This window comes from Pteronotus mesoamericanus, unplaced genomic scaffold (assembly GCF_021234165.1).
Source record: "Pteronotus mesoamericanus isolate MK-2021 breed Mesoamerican mustached bat unplaced genomic scaffold, CSHL_Meso_final contig_74, whole genome shotgun sequence".
Taxonomy (NCBI): Eukaryota; Metazoa; Chordata; class Mammalia; order Chiroptera; family Mormoopidae; genus Pteronotus; species Pteronotus mesoamericanus.
In genome coordinates this window covers 15,945,667-15,961,831 of record NW_026555247.1, presented here as the reverse complement: position 1 = coordinate 15,961,831, position 16,165 = coordinate 15,945,667, and the positions used below count along the sequence as shown (strand labels likewise).

Genomic DNA, 16,165 nt, shown 5'->3' with positions numbered 1-16,165 from the left:
CAGTGGTGTTTACTTAGTAAATTTTATCTCTTATGTTTCATTATAATTAGTCAAAAATAAAAAAGTTGCCAAAGGCAAAAAACTCACACTACAGAAAAAAACTCTTATGTAATTCCAAATATAGAAACTCAAGAATTCCAATGAAAAGGGGGAATATATACATACATATATAATATAATATGTAATATGTATGCATGTATATCAAACAGAGGGCTACTGCAAGGATTAAATTAGTTAACAGGTGAAAAGCACAGAGATGTAAAGCACTCAAGTAGTGCTTGGTACCTCACATACAGTAAATGGTAGCTATTTATATTACTGAATTTGTATCACATTTTTTCTGTTATTTACTTCTTATAGTTAGGCTTTCTTTCTCCATCGGAATTGGGGGATCTGCAATGTTCCAGATTATACTCTAAACCACCATTGTAGTTCCTAGAGCACCATACAAATGATAGATTCTGTAGAAGAATTTACATTCATTGATTCGTTCAACTAAAATTAACTTAGCACATACTAAATGTATGTAATTGTGCTAAGCCATGATTATATACAACGAAGGAGATCCTAGTCTTGCCTTCTGGGAGGTCCTAGTCTGTTTAGGAGGACAGCAACATGCTAATATCATGACATCACACATTGTAATATGGCGGTGTGACTATGAGAACAGTAGAGTGTACAGGGTGCAGCAGGAGCATCTCAGAGGAAGGAGTGGGTCAGGGATGGTTTCCTTACAGAGATGAATTCTAGGCCAAGTATAAAGGACAACTGGGGGTTTGTCAGGCTCAGGAAACTGATCAGGATGTGCAGATGCATGCTCAAACATGATGCACTGAAAGACATTCAAGTAGTTCACTGTGTCAGGAGCCTGGGTGTTCACAGTGCATGGTGGGAGAGGAGATGGAGGTATGGAGAGCTTTAAAATCTCTACGAAGGAATTTAGATGGTGTCCAGAAGGTGTTGGGGGAGATACTGAAGAATTTAAGGCAGGCCAGTGAGTTAGAAATACTACCCTGGGAGAAGATGTGGAGGCAGAATAACTAGTTCAGTAACAGAAGCTCAACAAATACACGGTGTCTCCCACAATGCTAGTGTTTTAAAGAAAACAAATACATGGTGTTTGCCATAATGGTAGTCTTTTAAAGAAAGCAAATACACCATGTTGCCATAATGCTAGTCTTTTAAAGAAAACAAAATAAGCCTTCCCCAGACACTTTAGAATAGCACCTGGCATTCCAGGCTTTTGCATTGGATTCAAAATTCTCTAAGATCCTTAGAACTACCCAGGAGCCCTGAGCAGAAATATAAACAAGTGTTTCATCTCCTTAAAACAACAGGCTATAATCAGACCAAGAACAATTTGACAGAAGGAGTGTATTATATCAGTTTATGTTTAGGTTGCTGAGTCCTACGACTGTAGGGGGCGCCCTCATGCTCTAAGGCTGCCTGGGGTGCACAATGAACACCCTGTATATTGATTGGCTCCTGGTGGCCCTGAGTATTGGAACTGGTAGTGCAATCTTGGTTTGTTGTCCCTTTTCATGCATTTACAGTTTTAAAATCTCAGCTTTAAATTTTCTGAGGTTTTCCACTTTTATTTGATTTTTAAAATTTGTAATTTATTTTCATCCCATTACTCTAGCGATGTGCTTCTGTGCTCTCCAACATTAAGGCACTAGATGAAATAAGCAAACTATCTTTCATCTCTATGCATAAAAATAGAAAAATTGCAAAACAAGCACCGCCAGCACACTGGCTAAAAGTGAATTAGAATTTAAGGGAGGAAAAACAAAACCCTCAAATCCCAAAAAATTCTGTATCTTTTCACCTTATTTTTTCTTATGATGAAAGCAATGCAGAAAATCATTAGTTTGCTTGTTGTATTATTAAACGCAAGCCAGCAAAGGAAGACTAGTGAAAACACCCACAATCCTGCTAACCAACAGTCATCTTCTGCTGTCTGTGGGCAGATTTGCTCATTCAGTCAATAATTATTACTCATGACTGAGGATATTCATTTTTGACCAATTAACCCTTTGGAGAGGTTCTTCCAACCAAACTGCTTTCAGTTAAAAATTTCTTTTGGTCAAACTGCTTTCAACCGACTTACCTGGAAACCACTTAGACCACCTTCCTGGGATTAAACTCTACCAAGAGTGATCCTCAGTCAGAGAACTGGGGACACATTAGGCTGAGGCTCAGGTCCATTGTTCTGGGAGAGGGCACTGTGATAACATATCATGATCGCATTATCTGTTTTTCGACAGAATTTGTGACAGTCTGGAGAATGCAATTTACTTCCAGTGGGACTCAAGCATTTGTTACTTCTTTCATTGTACGAAGAGGATTTACTTTGGCCCCTAGAGAGCATGCATGCCGTGCTCACTGATTGTGGGGGTCTTTAGTGGGAGATGGGAAGCAGTAAAGGAAAAACACTGTGGCAGTTCTTGACATATATTATTTGCTTTGAATTCCTGGACTTGCAAGAGAACTGTAAAAGTTTTGACAGTTGGTAAAGATCTCAAAAACTTAGTTATGGTAGAATACCTTGAGCTTTGTAGCTGTGCAGACATTGTTATTGCTTACCTAACAATCATTCCCTTCATCTTTATTGGCCCCAAATTTCTCCCTAGGCTAAGGGAAAGCAGTGGTCTTTCCCAGGCCCGGAGGTGAGGGTGGATTACTCCATAACCGCCATGGTCATTCCTGCTACTGGTGTAGTAATTGGCCTGCGATGCTTGGGCAATGTGACTTAAGGGCTAGGGACCTCTGGATTGAGATGTGACTCCTGAAACTGTCCTACCCACTTTCTCCCCAGGGCAAGGATAAAAGCCTGACACTGAGGAAAACTGAGTAGAAAGATGGAAAGCACCAGAATTACCCTGGTTCATGAAAGGCTCTGAGGAGTTCTGAAGTGCAAAGAACTATTCTCTCAGTTTTCCTCAAACTTACTTTAATAGGGAACCCTTTCATCCATGTACCTATTAATATCACATGGAATAAGTATTTGGAAATGTTTCTTTACACTTAAAAAAACATTTATCTAATTTCCTTAGCATAAGTGGCCAGTTGTGACATAAGTTCAGCAGGCAAGACCCTCAGGAGTTTTTCCTTGATCCTGCCTCGTTTTGCTAAGCTTTCTCTTCCCTGCCTAACCCTGAAGGAATGCCTCCTGGATTACACTGACAAGACTCATTTTTAAAAGAATGGCACCTAATTTAGCTATTATTCCTCAACCAAGTATTGATACATGTAGTTTTTAATTTCCTGCATCTTTCATGCTAACTAAAGGGAAACTAAACTGACCTTTGTAAAGTCTGCTAAGGCTTCTCTGCATGCTGACTGCACGTGGCAGTTCCCTGGAAGGAGGTTCCCAAAAGTGAGGGAAGATGCAAAGTTTCTGGGGCTTCCAGGTACCTTCCAGTTATCTACTGGAGCACTGACATAATTCGGCCTTGGAGCAAGTGTAGGGAAATTCCAAAGGGACAAAGGGTTTGTTCCTGTATCTTCTTTCAGTCTTCTCCTCTTCATGCATCCGGAAGCAAGAGATTACATTCAGAAGAGGCTGTGAGTCACAGATGACGCAGCCAGCAGGGACCACACAGGTATCTAACAAAATCCCCAAATTTAGGATGGACAAGGAAGGTGAGGACTAAAGAAGTGAAGTAACTCCCCCAGGATAACTCAGCAAATTAGTCACGTGGCTGAATTCCCACCTGGGACCACTAGTTCCCATTAGGGTGCTCTTGCCCACTCAGTACTATAACATAACTCATAATATTTAGGGTAAGGGAGAGGGTTGAATAGAAATTTTTCTTTTAAACGGTAGCATGTACATCGTTTTAAAGTAGATATGAAAATTCTTGCTCCCTATCTCTACCTTAAGCCAAGTGAATCAGAAATTCTGGAAGTGGGACCCAGAAATCTATAAGAGCACTCCAGGTGATTCTGCACATACTAGAATTTGAGAACCACTTGAAAGTCAGGCTTCGAATCTTGGTACTATTTTAGCTATGTGATTTATTTCAACTCTCTGAGTCTCAGCTTCTTTATCTACAACAAATCAACCAACCAACTAAACAACCAACCAAAAACCTCCCACTGTGTTTTTGGTTTAAAACTCTACCGTATTTAATGACAAAAGATATATAAAAGCCCCATAATCACTGAATATACTGTGAGTATCCTGTTTTTATTGGCATTCAGTTAATTCTCAATCTATAGTGTCTCTATGAAGTCCCTATGTTCCTTACTCAGGCAATGTTTACTTTGGAACAGTTGGAGTTTCTAGCAATTTGAACAACACTAGCTCAGAAGAATGAAGAAATGTGCTGGGAGCTTTGGCTTTGGGTAACCTAACAGGCCTTCAAGTCCCTTTAATGATGGACTTGAATATAGGGCAGTACAGTACAATGAAGTTGAAAGAATATATATCTTCATTTTTTACATTTTTAAAATTTTTGTTTTCTCATTTTATATCTTACTTTAATATCATAAAGTCTGGTTGGTGATACTTAAGAGGTTATAAATAATAATAACCTCTAAGTAGAGGAAAAACATTGAATTCATTAACACCTAATTTGAAAATATTTGTATAACACGATCTAATATCAATGAAAATCAATAAAGATCATATTTCAAATAACTCTCATAGCATGAGGAAAGTCACAAATGAGCAGGGGGACTTGGCAGGGAGGAGGGGAGGGAAATGTGTGCAGGAGGGATACGCAAAGAGGCACTCGAAGAGTAACTTACATCTTAATTTGTCCATGATCTTCCCTCCACACAGTGTGGCTAAAGCCATTTTGACAGCAAATACTGAAATTTTGCCATGGCCTTCCCTGTTTAATGATAATAGAAAAAAAAAGATGTCATTTGGGGAACTTCCAGTAACAAGGTTTGACATTTTCCATTCTGTAGAATTCATAGGACACTGTAGCTGCACGCATCATGTGAACACATCCACTTTGGAAAAGGTTGTGAATACAAGCCAACACACATTTCCCAGAAACTGTCTAATTAATATTTCCTTTTTTCAAGAGATAGCAGACTCTTCAAGTTATTCTTTGTGTATGTCAACTTGCTCAAGGCATGGACTGGTAGCCAGAGGGATATGTGCCATTTAACTATGGATTAAAATTACAGAACATGATTATCAGTTTGGGTTTCATAAAATAACATTATACACAATGATTCCAGCATTTCTATAATTTATTTAAACATTGCTTCAGAAAAAAAATAGGCTTTTTTTTTTTTTGTCTGAGAATTCCTGAATTTTGTTGAGGTAACTGTGGGAAATTTTTAATCATACATTTTTTCAACTATCATTTTTTTCCCACAAGACAGCGGTACTTAGTGTTGATAATTTTACTTTTTAAAGGGAGTTGGCATTTTAAAAAGGCAAAAATAAGAGCTGTTTGAATAGTTCTCCTTCTACCTAAACGACACCGAAGCTGCCCAAATCTTCATTGATTTACAAAGTCTAACTTACCTTCCACAAAATGTGATACAAAAGACATACTGTAAAAAATATAATATTTCAGCTAAATCATTTTCCAATTGGAATATACTATTCTTTCTTATATCCTTGGAATCAGAAAGTGTATCATGTTAGTAATTTATTGCTTTGATAGTTGTTACTCTTAAGAATGATCAAAGGAGTTATTTAAAATTATAAAGTGGCTGAAAGGTAAGTAAAGTCTGTATTGACCACGGTTTAGTATATGGAATAAATCAGTTATATAAATGATTCATGTAGCTAACATATTAGAAGAATAGGATGTAATAAATAGTTGTGTCTTTGCTCCTTACTGGACTTCAGAGAGACATCATTTGTTCCTCATCTTTTTTGCTGTTATTCTTAGCAGAATACCTAAAAACACTTAGTCAGAATGCAAAACTGACTGAACTCTATGCAAGTGGCTTGCCCATTTATATTTCTAAGCCTGACCATAAGACTATGTAATTATTGATTGGAAATTTTCACTTGGATACCCCACATCAAACCAAGTGTGTTCAAAGTAGAACTCATCATCTACAAAGCTTCCCCATAATACTCAAGCCAATCCTATTACTAACCTGCTGTCCCTTCTATAGTCCTTCTGGTTAGAATCACCATGTACCTAGTTATCCAAAAGTGAATCCTGGGGTGGCGGTCACCTTTAACTTCTTGCTCTTCCTTAATTCACTACCACCCCAAATGCCTGTTTAGGAGACTCAAATATACCTCTTAACTGTATATTGAACCCATTCTCTCCTTTCTGTTCCCACTGCCATTTCTCCCGTCAGCTCTTGCTTTAACATTGTACTAACCTCTACAATGATCTGTTTGGATGCTCACATCACAGAGTTGAACATACTGACTCATTATTTAAAAACTTTATTGCCTCTGTTTGCCTAAGGATTTGGTTCCATCTTTTCCTGTCTTCTCCAGTCTTATTTGCTACCATTTCTGTTGCGCTCCTCACCACGGTCCCCCTGTTTAATGCCCCTGCCCTTCCGAGTGTGGTCTGCACAGGACTCTCCCACCCATTTATCGAGACCCAGCTCAAGAGCATCATTCACTCTGCTCTGAAAACAGTTCTCCCCTCCCCCAGGTGTGGAGGCAATCGTTATCCCTTTCCCTTTCACCTGTGATGTGGTACCTACACAGTGTGACCTTGATTCGTTTATTCACATGTATGCATGTGACTCAGCTCCACACTGAGAGGTCCCTGGGGACAGAAACTGCCTTCTGAGTTCAGTGAATTTTAATGCCTCGCACTGTCTCACACAGAGTTACTGAACAATAAATTTCTTATATTAATTAATGACTATAAATCATTATAATTGGTGCTCCTAGAATGTTGAATGGCCACTCATTATGTTGTTTACTAATTTTAGAGCAGGCAGCTATAATATAAATGCAGTGATTTTGTAAAAACCACCCCATTCAAAATTATTCCATGTCTCCCACATTCCCAATTGCATTGCATGGACAACTGGAAATATAAAAAATTATATTTTAGGAAATAATTAGGTTTTTTTTCCTAAACTGAAATATGGTTTGAATAATGAGAACATGAAAGTCTACAAAGTGTGGAAGAATAAGATAATATAAAGTAGTCTTCGAAATGTAAAGAAATTGAAGAGTATTATATATGAGACTTCAAGAGCAATATGAGTTTCTTTCAATGAATCAGAGAGAATAATTTAACTCAGGAAAGAGAATAGACCACAGATGATGTTGGAACAAAGTGTTCTCCAAAGATTGAAACAATGATAGCTCACGGGTGAATTCTTAAACCTTAGCTTTTAATGAAGAAGATCATAGGGAGATTGCCAGTCCAGTATTGTTCCTGGAAAGCAAGATTAATGCTATTAAATCCAACAGTGGTTGTATCAGAGCTATTCTGCTAAATTGACATAATAAATCTAGATAAATCACCAAGTGGAGGGCAGCTCAATGAGAGTTTTGCAGGAACTCAAGGGTGAAATTAGCCCCCTGGAATGTATTGTTATGCAAGCAACTGTGCCAGATTGCAAATGTGACCCCTGTCAGGGAGAAGGATTTGGGGGTGGCTGGGTTCAGACCTTGCTCGGTCCTGGCATTGATAAACCTTTAAGGAATTCGAGGAATGAGTGCAGATGACTGACTCTGCAATGGAGAATGGGGACACCGAAGACTTAAATACAAATGGATGTCATTATTATTATTATTATTGAACATTTTCAGTAGATACAACAGGGTGAAGAAAAGGGTGGGGGCAAGGGAGAGAAAGACTTTCTAAAGGCCTTTGACAAAATTCCATGACAAAGGCTATTACTAAAAATCACCTTGGGATCAGGGTGCTTATTTTGATGTGAACTGGCATTAACCAAAGAAGCAAGGAGTAGGGAGAAGCTGGTTCCGCCCCAAAAGGAGAAATGTAAGAACTACTCTCATTAGACATGGTCCTTGGCTGGAGCAGTCTGATTCATGAACAGTCAGTGAAATTCCGTAGATGTCTAGGAAGAGGAAAGTCCAGCTCATGAGCATGGATAACAGGAAGCTTTCAGGAGTCTTGTGCAAATAGGCAGGAAAACGGCCTATTCTTCTAACGTGAGTCTGTACACGCAATGCCTCCAGGAGTAAAGCAGTAAAACCAAACATAAAATGTTGGCTGTCAGCCACAACTCAGGAAGCAGACCTGCCAGAGTGTGCCAAGGAGGTAAAACATAGATTGTCCCTAATGCTGCAGGCCAAACGGCCTCTGAAGGGCAAAAGCAGGAAGAGCACTAGAACAAGTCTCTGCTCTTTCTCACTTTTATGAAACGCGGTGGCAGCACACCTTCGCGTTCATGAGCAATTCTTATGGCCACTTCAAGCAAGACGTAGTGCAGCCAGCAGTGTTTGAAGTTCTGGGTACTTCGGGGTGGCCTGAGAATCAGTAATCAACGACAGGCACACATTAGCTTCTCTTTGTAAATACAAGCTGCTAGTGCAGGTGATTTTTTAATAGTGTAAAAGATACAGCAGAAGCTTTAAAAAGATGTGTACCTATCATTTTTTATTAAAATAGTACTTTTATTTCTAATGTAAACATTTTACTTATTTTAATATTTCCCTTTCAATGCAGAGTGAGAACACAATGTATAAAGAAGAATACTTTACTCCCCTCACCACTATTTGCTTTTTTTGCATAATGGAATATATTTCATCATAGGTCAATTATCCTGAAGATTTTGCTTATGTAAACTTTCCTGTTCTAGCTTGATGTAAAAAAAAACCAAACACCTATTATATTATTATATTGGTATTTAAGTAATATCTAAAAGAGTATTTAAGAGAACCAGCAAATTATTAAAGGTACAAACTGAAATTGCTTCATAAATCAATGTTTCTTTAAACCTTTTATTTCCCTTTATACTTTGTTTCTTCACTCTGAAAATTTTCAAATTTTTCTGAGGGGCAGCTGATTGAGAATGGAAACAAAGAAAGCACTTACCCTTGGGTTAATATACAGAGATTTGTAGAGCATCTGTTTTAAAAACATGGATTACTTCAAAGTTTGACTCATCATAGTGAAAAACGAGTAACTGCATTACACTGAGTTTTTCGTGAGTTTACGAAGAGACAAACCAGTTTATTTTAACTGAGAAAATATTACCTTTAGGAAAAAGTTGCTGGGGTGGGGAAATCTGCTTTGACAAGAAGGAAAAACAACAAATAGATATGGACAGGTCTGGGATGCTAGGCAGAACTCAAAACAGAGTGTGCATTCTCTCTGAATTGCTAAAAGAGTTCCTGCAAGTTGAGATTAAAGAATCCCATGATAAATTTGAAGTCTTCAAAAGGGAGATTTGAATTCTGACTGATTCTTTTTTGAATAGGCTGAAGGAATTATTTCCCTATTTAAGAGTACTAAAATCTGAAGCTCTTCTTCTACCAGCATGTTTTACAAAAACATTTGGTGAGCGTTTCGATAAGCAAAGGCACAGCACGCAATCTGCTCTATCACTTCCTCCTCTGGCTTCTTTACCTGGGAATTATTTTGTTCATATGGATCATTCATTTGGTAACTCAGTGGATATTTATTGACAATGCTTAAGAGGTTGGAGATACTTACTCATAGTCTATTGGGGAGAAAAGTGAGAAACAATTTTAACATATTTTCACAAAGGGCAAGGACTTCATCTTATTCATCTTTCATTCCCAGCTTGTTATAGCACCTGGCATGTAGCAAGCTCTTTATACAAAACTAATGAATGTACAAGTAGAAAGAAATTTTCTGACTTACCACTTATGTTTTGTATTGAGTAAATCTAAGTATTTGAGTAAAATTGCAAACATTGACTTTAAAGTCCCTTAATATTAGATTGTACAGTCATGAGATACCTTGAATTTAGAAGGGATCACATACATAAAACTCTTGCTTTTGGGATAGTGAAGTTGACGTGTGAACAGAAGAAACCCCTCACAGGCCCTCGCATCCCCGAGGTTAGCAAAACATCTGAAACAAAATTCCTTGCGGCACTGGGCCAGGTGAGTTTGCCAGGAGCTTCTTCAGAACGGAAGGGGCCAACACTGTCAACATTGTCTTCCCTGCCTCCATGAAACCGCATCTGCCATTCACCTGAAGTACAAGTCTGACAGAAATATGAGTGACATTAGGATGTTCAATTTATCTACAGTTGTGAAAATTCTTCAGAAAGTGATTTCGTTTTAGTAACAAACAGGAATCTTGGAATAAAATATTTTCTACCAGCACAAAGTTTTAGTGACTAGATGAGCATGTTCAATGGATACCTTAAATTTAAGATGTGCTTAGAATAAAATCACTAAGCCAATTAAGTACTATTTAAATATGGTTTTAGCCATATAGATAATGAAAAAAAAAGTAGAAAAACATTTGGTTTCACAGGACTCTTCCCTTTTTTTTTTTTTTTTGCCTCGAAAGCAAACCTATGCTTCGTTGTCGTACAGAGAGATGGCTGTGTACTTTGTAGCGCATCTTGCATTAAACATCAGAATAATTTTTAAAACTCATTTTAAAAGGCAGAAGGATTTTGGCAGAGTTCCAGGATTATTTCACATCCACCCATCTTAACAGTGCTGTGGCACCTTTCACAGTGTCAGGGGTGGAGGAGGAGGATCAGCAGTGGGAGCGGATGTTCAAATGGCGCAGTGAGGTGCCATATGTCAACCAGAGGGGAAAATACCAGGATTTTGTGTTCTCTATGGAAGACTATTACACAGTGGATTTGGAGTTCTGGATGGCTGTCATAAGACTGACTCTAAATCTATAGTGTGAAACTTGTTAAGTCCAAATATTTCTTTCACATATACTCTGTCAAATATGTGTAAATGTCACAAACTAAAAAGGTTAGAAATGTGAGTGTAATAATAATATCCTGTAATAAGCATGGTAAACCTAGGAAAAAAGTACATTAATTCTCATTTGAAAAATGAGCCAGAAAGCATGAACAGAACTGACCACTAACTGCTTCCTGAGACAAAATGATGTTGATTATTTTCTCCACTCACCTCATCTAGTATCAAATTATATGACCTGCAAATTATTTAACCTCAGCTTCATCACTTACTCAACATGGAGAATTATAATAATATGGTGTCAAATCAGTAAGATTATTTACACAGTAAGTGAGGGGTATATATTAGCTATTATTACAATTATTATATTATCATCATCATTTAGAGAATTGGCATTAAGTATATAGCCAGGCAGCCAAAAATAAAAAAAAAATCACTGTTCATTTTAATATTTATCATTGTCCTACTATGAGTTTTGAATGGCTAGAATATATGTGAAAATAATACTTGCTAAAAACAAGGCCATTGTCCCATATTCTACTTTATGAGGAACTTTTCAAAGATTCTCCTAAATTGCAATGAGATTAAGTTAACAGATTAAGGCTGACGTTAGTCTTCCCTGGGGAAGTAGGAAGAGAGTAAGACGAGTATATTGAAGTCTTTTGTGAAAATAGGATCACGCACATTAGTGACCACGAACATCTGACTGTCTTCTCTGTGGAGCAGCCATGAAAACAGAGGGTATGATTCTAGGTTACAGAGCAAACTTGGACTTCCTCTTCTTGGTAATATGTTGGAGATTAAGGCGGACTTAATCTCAAAAAAAGAATGAAAATAGTATGACAAGACCTAAGAGAAGTCAGCCTTTGATTTTCACTCATTCATTTACTTGGTGATTCATTATGAGCTGGGTATTATATCAGGTGCTGTGCGTACAAAGAACAAGACGTGGGAGGCCGTCAGATCAGCAGGAAGACACGCACTATAGGAGAACAGCAGAATCAAGTGAAGGAAGCAGTGGGACCCAGGGAGGGGTGATCAGCTCGGCCGTGAGAGATGAAGGCTCCACTGTTCATCAGATTTTGTGACCTTACCTCTCAAAAAGGCCACACCTTTAAGAATTACTTTCAAGGTAACAGCTATACCTCAATAAAGCTGTTTAAAAAATAATTATTTTCAATTTGTAACTTTCTGCCATGTTATTTCTCTTTTGTACTTTCAATAAAAAAAAATAACGGTAAAAGTTCTTAGAATACTTCAAAGAGATCCGCCCCCCCCCCCCCCCCGCCATATGAACAGGCGGTGAGAGAAACAGCTGCTGCCAATTCGTCAGCAGAGTATGGGGGAGAGAGCCCCAGGTGGAAGGCTCCTGGGAGCCAATAAGGGAAGGAGGCAGCCAGTCCCTGAAGTGCACAGAAGCAGCGAGACAAGAGGAGGAGACCGGCTCAACTCTCTGGCTATTTCCTAATTATTTTCCTTCCCTCTCAGCCCCTACTCCATTCTTCTAACACCCGTTTGCCCATTCTTGCCAGTACGTCCCTCCATTTCCCTAGAGACCTGAGAGAAGTTAGTGTCTAGTTGTAGAAAGGGTCAGCTTAGAAGTTGGTTTTAGAAGCTGGTTGGTAATGTCACTGGATGACCCCCTCTCCAAGATACAGCCATCTTTTGGAAGGAAAGTCAGGGACAACAAAAATCTTTTAGACTTTAAAGACTGCCTAGTCAGTGGCCGAATGAGAAGCATGGACATAGGTCATTGGTGTCAAATACTAGGTCCTAACATTCTACCAATCATCCTATGTATACAGCTATGTATTAATACTGTGTCTCCTAAGGGGCTGAGTTGGCCAAAGAACAGGGAAACCTTGGAACCAGGGGACTGTTTGTGGTCTGTGCTAAGTATGTCTATTTACAAAATGAGATCCAGGTGTCTTTTTTTGGGAAAAAAGAGGGAAATGCTATTCTTGGAGAACTGTGATTATAGGAAGGTGAGCCTGGTTCCCAGGGATACACTCAAGTGAAGTGGGTTTTGATCCTCATTTCAGGCCATTTTCTTGGCGGAGTCCAACTGGTTGGGTCTGGTAAATTTCAAGGTACCACCAATATTATAACCATATTTCTTTGAATTCAAGTTCTTATTCTTCATGAGTTTAAACTGCTGTAATGTCCTTCCTTTTTAATGTTTTTTTCTTTTTCTTTTCTTTTATTGATTCTAGAGAGAGGGGAAGGGAAGGAGAAAGAGAGGGAGAGATATATCGATGCAAGAGAGAAGCATTGATTAGTTGCCTCCTACACATGCCCCCACAGGACCGAGTCCACAACCCAGGCATGTTCCCTGACTGGGAATTGAACCTGTGACCTTTCAGTTTGCAGAATGATGCCCAAGTGAGCCAACTGGCCAGCATTCCTTTTTTATTTTTTACATTGTCTCTTTAGAGTCCAGGTTCTTAAGGTATCTCTAACTTTTATGATTTTGGATTTTGTGTTTTTCTTAATCTGCTCATTTAAAATATGGCAAATAAAGGAAAATCTCAAATGTTCCAGTGATTCTACAATAGCAACAGCACATCCTTGATTTACTATTACCACACTCATTCGCATCTACCAGACTACAGAGGCTCCTTTAAACAGCTGGGTTTGTCATGGGATAGGTGGTAGAAGTGATGTCAGATTTCCATACAAGATCTCACTTGGATAAATAGGAGTTTACAACCATAAGAAACAGAACCAGGCATTCATTTTATCCTTGTTTCTCTTCTTCTACTCACTTCTAAGTTGCATTTTTATGTATTAGTACTTCCTGATAGCTTATATCACACATTGTCTAAAATGTGAAAAGCCATCGGAGGGAAAATTTGCATATCAGTACAACTGCATATACTCATTTGCTATGTCAAAGGACAGAAGGTGGAAGTACTTCAGACGGGTCTTTATGTGAATGTGTCTATACATCTCCACAGTGAGATCTCTCTATGTAGATGTGTTTATAAATCTACTACAATGAGCTCAGAGGCCTTCCTATTTGTATGAAGAGTAGGAACCAAACAAACATTTCTTCTGAACATTTGTGTGAATTGCTTCTGACCTTGATATAATTCTTAAGCTTAGCATTCATCAACCTTGAAATAATTCAGCCATATCATTATGGTTATTTAGAGAACATATTTATACCTCTATTTTTTGAAATGATCTTCCCAATATTTCTAAACAAAAGTGAAAAATCTAACTCTATTGGGTCAAGTTCCATATATTTTACAAAATTCCCCTTCCTTATTATTAATCTGGCCCTGTTTCTGTATTTATAGAGTCGGTCCAAATTATCATTATTATTTTTTTAACTTTAATTCCTTATGAATCCTCTAGCAACACTCTGAGAGTTAGCAGGAAATTATATTTCTCTTTTTACATTTTCTATTGTCACACTTACAACAAGTCCCTTTTGAGTGGCAAGTCTGAAAGCTGGCATCCTTTTTTGAGGGGACAGGATGAAAATGCTGTTATAGAAATTCCACGGCCTCATTTCCATTCTGCTCCCTGTCATGTGGAACCACAGCCTCTCTACCTGCCCTGCTTGGTTACCATAGTGATTAGCCCAGAGCAGTATATCGGCTCTGAAGTCTGCCCAGACTAAGCATGGAGTCTATCCTGCTGGAGTGCTTGTTTTAAAATTGTTTACTTCAACTTGAGAATTTCTCAACATATAAGTATCACAGAAACAATAATGTACACTGGTCGAACTGAGTGCAAACAATTCTGTTACTACTCCAGGTTGCAGAGTGACAGCTGGTGACTTTTGTAAGTGAGCAGCATAATAACATTAGCCTGGCTGTATCATCTCCAGTGCTGGGCTTAAATATTCCCAAGCATTGGCCAGAGAGTGAGACAGAAAACTCTTCTGATAGTCTTAAAATGTGATTGCTGAAAGGTCAAGATAGTAATTTTCCTTTTTAACATTCGAAACCAGTAGTGAAAGTGGACGCATTGATACAACATCTAGACCAGGGGCTATTAGCAAAAGCCCCTTTGAAATTTTAGGTGATAATGTAATTCAGGGGAGTTTTTATACTTTACAAGGCTGCCTCATATGCCTTGGAAAAGAAACCTTCACTGAATATCTAAGTACCCACTCTGCCACTGACATTCTGAGAGTGTTAGTGACACTCTTTGTGCCTCAGTTCCTTTATCCGTGAAATGAAAGATTCGGAAGAACAGTCTTTAAGATCTCAGCCAGCTCTGAAAATCTCTGACTCCATGAGGGGAAATTATAAGATAATGAGGCTGAGTTTCCATTGTGGTGTGTGGATGGCATCACTCTGTTTTATGTGGCACATTATCAACCAGTCCATTGAACGCAAGTCATAGCTACTTTCACTAGGCGGGTCAAGAAACCCTTTGCAATCTCTCACTGTTTGCTCTAGGGTCTTGTCACTTCACCCCAGAAACACTGTCTTAGGCAATTTGCAAAGAAGAGAGTTAAAAACATCCTCCCTCTCCATGCTGCAATGAACCGCTTCCCAGGCATGCCGCCACACAGCACTTTCAAGCGTCCATAGCTTCTGGGAAGTGTGGGATGAGTTAAATAAAGGTCATGATGTAAAATACAATTGTACTCAATTTCCTAGGGCACTATTTTACCCGCTTGTCTTTTCCACAGCATTTAAAATTTATGTTAAACACAGAGAAACTTTATTGAAATGAGTATCTGATCAAGAAAAAAGAGGCAGTAGGTTACGCAAGAAAATTATTTGCAATAAAGTCCAAGAAGGACAAAGGGAAACATGTAAAAGTAACAGACATTCAGAAAGCACTTACGGATCAAAGGCTGCCAGCAGGAAGTTAAGCAGCAGGCTGATGGACTGTTCCACATGGATTTGGTGAGTGGTTGGCATCCGTTTGTTGAGCTGGTAAAAAATGGTGGACAGCACAGCCTCCAAGCGGGCCACACTGAGCTCTATGTTTGGGTCCAGGTTGTTCAGAGCATTTTCCCGCAAGGCTTCTATGACGTTCCAAATGTCCACCAGGTGCACTGCATACAATTAAAGCAGAGCGAGCACATCAGCCCAAAGTGCAAGGAAAGGTAAATGCATTATTTTCCATGTATCACCCACCTGCCAAGCACCTCACAGGCTTCAATATGTGTTTGACTATTGTACGGGTGGACATAAGTAGATGTCCACAGCGCATAATTTCAAAGACTTGATGTACAATGTATAATAGCAAGCAAATGAATACCATAGTAGATAGTTACTTCTAGTCTTCATAACGAGCCTTGACAGACAGCTATTATCCCCACATTACACGTGCGGAAGCAGAATCAGGGAAGTTAACTGACAAAACATGAAGGTCCAAGTCTAGTCAACGGCAAAACCCGCATTC

At 38.7% G+C, this 16,165-nt stretch overlaps 1 protein-coding gene across 7 annotated transcripts in view; it reads right to left on the bottom strand.

Annotated features, from left to right (window-relative positions):
- DTNA (dystrobrevin alpha) overlaps positions 1–16,165 on the bottom strand; it is a 248,881-nt gene that overhangs the window by 75,072 nt on the left and 157,644 nt on the right. For all 7 annotated transcript variants that reach the window (XM_054583514.1, XM_054583513.1, XM_054583519.1 and 4 more), the window contains 2 exons: positions 15,602–15,815; positions 4,756–4,841 (listed from right to left, as the gene is read on the bottom strand). In XM_054583514.1, coding sequence (XP_054439489.1) covers positions 4,756–4,841; positions 15,602–15,815 — 300 coding nt within the window. The remainder of the gene's footprint in view (positions 1–4,755; positions 4,842–15,601; positions 15,816–16,165) is intronic.